The sequence below is a fragment of the Ostrinia furnacalis genome, unplaced genomic scaffold (genome assembly GCF_004193835.3).
Source record: "Ostrinia furnacalis isolate ACB-3 unplaced genomic scaffold, ASM419383v2 OfSCF1734, whole genome shotgun sequence".
Lineage (NCBI taxonomy): Eukaryota > Metazoa > Arthropoda > Insecta > Lepidoptera > Crambidae > Ostrinia > Ostrinia furnacalis.
In genome coordinates, this window is record NW_021131973.1 from 264,265 (window position 1) to 269,836 (window position 5,572).

A 5,572-nucleotide genomic window follows, 5' to 3' on the forward strand; every position below is an offset into this window, starting at 1 on the left:
GTTTCATAACTGTAGTTTATCTTTATTTCCATCTCTATTAAATTACATCCCTTCCAGTATGTTTGCAAGAAAAGTTAGTCTATTTTCTAGATCAAATATTATTCCTATACCTAAATTCACAAAAACCCAGGGTAACCAGTTTTCGGGTAAAATCATAGTAAAGTTGTCTTTACGAATTTAACACCCTGACTGAAATTTCAGGCAAGTACATAACTTAGTTCTTTCAAAAGGTAGCTACCTATATCTAGATAATACGTGTAGTAGTATTATGATGCATGCAGAAAATTAGATGCCTATGTAGAAAAGTTGAATGTGGATGACAATTTAATTTTGTTTAATTTCCTGTCCACCTTCACATGAAACTGATAACCACTCCTTTCAATCAATCCTCATTCCTCAGCTCATTTCCTGGCTATAATATCTCAGGAAGATGCTAGGACCAATCCGCGTCAACATTGTGGGATCCCGCTTCACAAAAGGATGTTGTGAATGGTGTCATTTGTAAAGACAATGGCTTGACAGCTTGCGGAAGGAGCCCTTTATAGCCCCATGTCATGGAGTTAATGGAGTTTATTGTCCATTTGTGTTCGTGACCATTATTTAGGGCTTTTCAAGACAAGAGTGAAAGGCACTTAGAACACAGAAATGCACATCCGACTGTAAACTTTTGGTGCAAAATCACACCTATTGAAGCCACCTACATAATCGCCACGATCAAGTTATTTAAGGTCGTCGTACATTTCGACCCGACAATGTCGACCCGGAAAGGTATCGTAACCGTATCAACTCGAGGCGGTCTGTATCCTTTGTATGAAACTCCATATTGCAACGCATACTTATCCTCACCGTAACGTAAACGCCTCGCCTCGCGTTTGACAGCGCGCGAAAGGCGATCCCTTTCCGAGTTGATAAGTCTGCTATGAGCTTTAGCCTATGCGCAAACCTGTGATGTTTTTAGTCGGCCGATAGTTGGTCCCGATTATAATTTGTATGAAGAATCAATCGGTGTAATGTGCGCACTTCCATACATGCCCATACCTATTGATCAACTGCCCGACTACACTATCGGCCGATTAAAAGTCGATGGTCTGCGCATAGGCTAAGTCTTCATGGCCATAAGCAAAGAAAGGATTTGGCTTACACTACATTACCCTCCCTATGCTGGCTAGACAAGTCGAGCAGGAAGATGCCACACAAAATATCACAATGTTAAATTCAATGCCATCGTCTGATTTGTATGAATCTAGTAAATTCATATTCACTCAACGTACTTATCCTAGACAAAACCTACGCTGAACATCAGGTAACACATTTCCCTATAGATTAGCACGAAGTGTTCTATGTCTAGCATACGACGATAATTCGAGTCATCAACAAATTGCAATTTAACACTCATTGCATCCTTGCGTAAAAACCAATTAATTGAATGGACCGTATTAATTCCAAAGCCAAACAAACCGATATTCGCAGTGTTTGCTGAAGAATTTTAATGGAAAGTTTGAAATTTTTTCGGTATTAGATTTCGGATTACGAGTGAACCCCGCAACAAAGATTTGCGTTAAGCTTTTGTTAAGCTTCTGTGGTTCTGGAAATGGATTTCGGAGTATTCAAATCGAATCTTGAGTTCGGAAACAATTATGAACTGTGCTCGTGTAACTGTTCAATCAAATCTTGAAACTGTTTTCGTTATAATAGAAAAAAATAATAGTTTTTTTTGGTACATTTTGACCAACCTAAATTTTTAGGGAAATATTTCGTAGAGAGATTTTCTTAACTCTAACTTTATGCTCTTCTATTTTAATTTTTAAGTTTTTTTTTTGCATTAATGACAATATTCTATTAAATGTGTGCTTTGAAATCGATGAATAGTCAATTTAGTTGATTTTCGATTGACGTAATTACCTTAAATTATAGGTAATTCTATAGGGGAATGGACTGACAGCTCACACAATAGAAATTACCTACTCTTTTATTTGATGAATACCTCGTTATATGCCTATAATCACATTTTCCTGTTAGATTATATCTAAAATTTTGCAAGAGTAGACACAAGTAAACAACGTCATTACGGCATTATCTACTTCATAACAACATAATGTTGAACATAATGTCAACAGGAAATGTAAATGAAAGACAAACATAGTTAAAATGAATTTCATATTTCTTTGAAATTTCTAAACGTTTCAGAAGCTATTTTGCTTATATTTTATTACAATGTTTTCATATTAATAACCATAATAGGAACTTTTGCCTAATCAGCGAACTGAAACAAATAATATTTCAACGAACATAATTTTGAAATTCAGTTTGAGTCAAAACATTTTACCGTTCAGTTTCATCTTCAGGTGATTGCACGGTGCGTTTTAAATTATATACAGCAAACTTGTCGGGGCAGCCCGAAGAAATACGTGCCGACACTTCACCATCAGGGAAAAACCTGCTAGAGAACGTCACCTCTCCCTTGCCGCAGAACAATTCGATAGAACTGGCATCAACGTAGATCGTCCACTTCAATATACTTCCGCTAGGCTTCCACTCGGTGCGGCGGACTCCATCATCACCACCACGGTCCAATGTAACTGTGCCATTACTAGCATCATAAGAAATCGTGACAGTAGACCCTTCGCCTTCAATGACCACTTCTAAATCCTCTGAACTATCCCCCAAAATGTCTATCTCGCCAGCTTTATCTTCAAATGTGACTACATCACCAACACGTCCTTTACCGCGGCGTACACGATTCGCTCTCACCGCTTTAACCTCCGAAACCGGCTCCTGAATAAGCTTATTATCTCTTGTCAAATGCAATTCACGTACGATCGTCATTTGACCGGTAAATCCATCTTGTGCCTGTGGGTAATCTCGCTCCCACATGTCAAACCAAGCCACGAGTAACCGACGGCCCCTGTTATCTTTGATAGTTTGGGTAGCATAAAAGTCATGGCCATGATCAAGTTCTTGGAATGAGGTTATAGGATGGAATTCATTTGTCTCATAATTGAAATTACCGACAATATAGCCCGTCTGATAAAGATTTCTGTACTTGTCGCCTTGCGGCTCGATACCTTGAGGAGAAAACAGCAAAACATATTTACCATTCAATTTAAAGAAATCGGGACACTCATACATAAATCCAAGTGAACCGTCTGATTCATGAAGGACAGAAATTTCTTCCCAATTTATTTTGTCATCTGAGGAGTACAGAAGGGCACGACCAAGAGTATCATTTTCAAAAGAATTTCCCAAAACCATGTAGTATTTAGAGCCATGCTTCCATACTTTGGGATCACGGATGTTTGGCTGGCGATCATCTGCCATAATTATTGGGTTATTTTCATACTTGGTAACGTGGATACCATCGGTGCTTTCAGCTAGGGCTTGTCGCTGCTCGTGATTTGGTTGCTCGTTGGGATGATTCACGTTTCCAGTGTAGAAGAGGTACATTATATCGTCTTCGATAAGTGCGCTGCCGGAGAAAACGCCAGAGCTGTCATATGTGTTGTTTGGATACATTGCTATTGGCAAATGTTCCCAGTGGAATAGATCTTCGCTGACTGCGTGACCCCAGTGGGCAATGCCGGGTTCAAGGCTTGACAATGGGTTGTATTGGTAGAACAAATGGTATTCGCCATTGAAGACGCTGAATCCATTGGGATCGTTCATCCACCCTTGAGGTGGGGCGAGATGGTATCGCGGGTAGTATCGGTCGTTCACGGCTGCTTTGATGCCGATCAAAAGGCAGCATATAATAGAAAACTGCGGCAAATACCCCATTGTACTTGGATTCAGAGTTCAGACGTCGCGGTTGATGCACAATCGCTTCGAGATTGACGGCTTCCGCAGGCGTTGTCTATTTAAATAGTTGAGGCGTCGTGTCGCGCTAACCGACTTATAATAGTACTATTGAACGTAGTGTTTCCTTCAAGTCTTAAAGGTCTTTTGAGGGTCAAACATTATCTCAAGCTGCGTGGAATTAATTATTTGGTTTGCCTGTTGTTACAGATACGTGAACAATGTGTTGCAAATAAATCAATAATGTAATAAGTAGGTACTGCTTATAGCCATTGTTAATCATACGAATTGAAAATTGCATGCATACAAGAACTCTAAGGCTGGGTTGTACCATCTTACTTTAACTTTAACAAACATCAAAAATATGTCAAACTCCATACAAAAAACACCGGCTATCGTTATAGTTACGGTCAAAGTTAGGTGGTGCAACTCAGCCTAACAATGTAATTATATTGTTATAAAGTTCTTGTTATTGTTCCTGAAATTCGACATACTCATAAATCAAAAATCTTAAATAGGTATCACTTAAGATTCGGCCAAACCAGCCCGCAAAATTTGGGCCAGGAAACGATGACGTAGAAATGTATTAATTATTCTAATCTTGCATTAACAACTAATTTACTGTTAAAATGGAAATGATCTTAGTTGTCAATTTAAATGATTGCAATTCTATTAAGGTGTTTTTAAGCTTTAGGAGACAATGATGCACGTCTCTAATTTTAATTAACATGCATGCATTACTCTGAAATTTAAATGCAATTAGATGTTACTGATAATTTTCTTCTTTAATTCTAGTTCTATTTTTATACGAATTCTAGTTCTAATTATAATTTTTAACAATTTTTAATAAAATCCTGCTAGATTTTAAGTATTATTTACTAGACTGGATATACCCAAAAAAAAATATTACCCTCTTTAATAATGACAGTTCCGGTAATTTGCAACGTTTAGGTCTGTGACTGATTCAGGCACAAGCGATAGCACAGCAAGGCAAAGTTTAAGCACAATTTAATATTAGTAGTACCAGTTATACATCTTGTCATCCTATATTATCTACTAGCGGCCGCCCGCGACTTCGTACGCGTGGATCCCGTTTTACCCCCTTCATCTATCTTACGCGGTTTAGATTTTTTCATACAAATGTTTTTTCCTGCTAACTCCCGTTCCCGTGGGAATTTTGCATATCCTGTTGTAACTAAGCTTTAAGTTTAGTAAGATACCTGCATGCCAAATTTCAAGCGTCTAACTTAAGCGGTTTCAATTTTTTCATACAAATGTTTTTTCCCGCTAACTCCCGTTCCCGTGGGAATTTTGCAATCTCCGGTTGTAACTAAGCTTTAAGTTTACTAAGATACCTGCATGCCAAATTTCAAGCGTCTAACTTAAGCGGTTTAGATTTTTTCATACAAACGTTATTTCCCACTTACTCCCGTTCCCGTGGGAATTTTCCAATATCCTGTTGTAACTAAGCTTTAAGTTTACTAAGATACCTGCATGCCAAATTTCAAGTGTCTAACTTAAGCGGTTTAGATTTTTTCATACAAATATTTTTTCCCGCTTACTCCCGTTCCTGTGGGAATTTTACAATATCCTGCTGTAACTAAGCTTTAAGTTCACTAAGATACCTGCATGTCAAATTTCAAGCGTCTAACATAAGCGGTTTAGATTTTTCACATAAAAGGATTTTCCCGCTAATTCCCGTTCCCGTGGGAATTCCTAAGTATACTATAACCTTCCCAGGAGTATGAAGAATAATTTTACCAAGTTTCGTTAAAATCCG

At 38.1% G+C, this 5,572-nt stretch overlaps 1 protein-coding gene across 1 annotated transcript; it reads right to left on the reverse strand.

The window, feature by feature from the left end:
• Window positions 1-2,316: 2,316 nt before the first annotated feature.
• On the reverse strand, window positions 2,317-3,841 carry LOC114353541 (sucrose-6-phosphate hydrolase-like). Its single transcript, XM_028305583.1, has one exon. The coding sequence runs from the start codon at window positions 3,772-3,774 to the stop codon at window positions 2,323-2,325; it is 1,452 nt and encodes a 483-aa protein (XP_028161384.1). The 5' UTR covers window positions 3,775-3,841; the 3' UTR covers window positions 2,317-2,322.
• Between the last annotated feature and the right edge of the window lie 1,731 nt (window positions 3,842-5,572).

What these genes read in the sequence shown, in the direction of transcription:
- LOC114353541 (XM_028305583.1), bottom strand. Translation starts at nt 3,774, where the DNA reads ATGGGGTATTTGCCGCAGTTTTCTATTATATGCTGCCTTTTGATCGGC.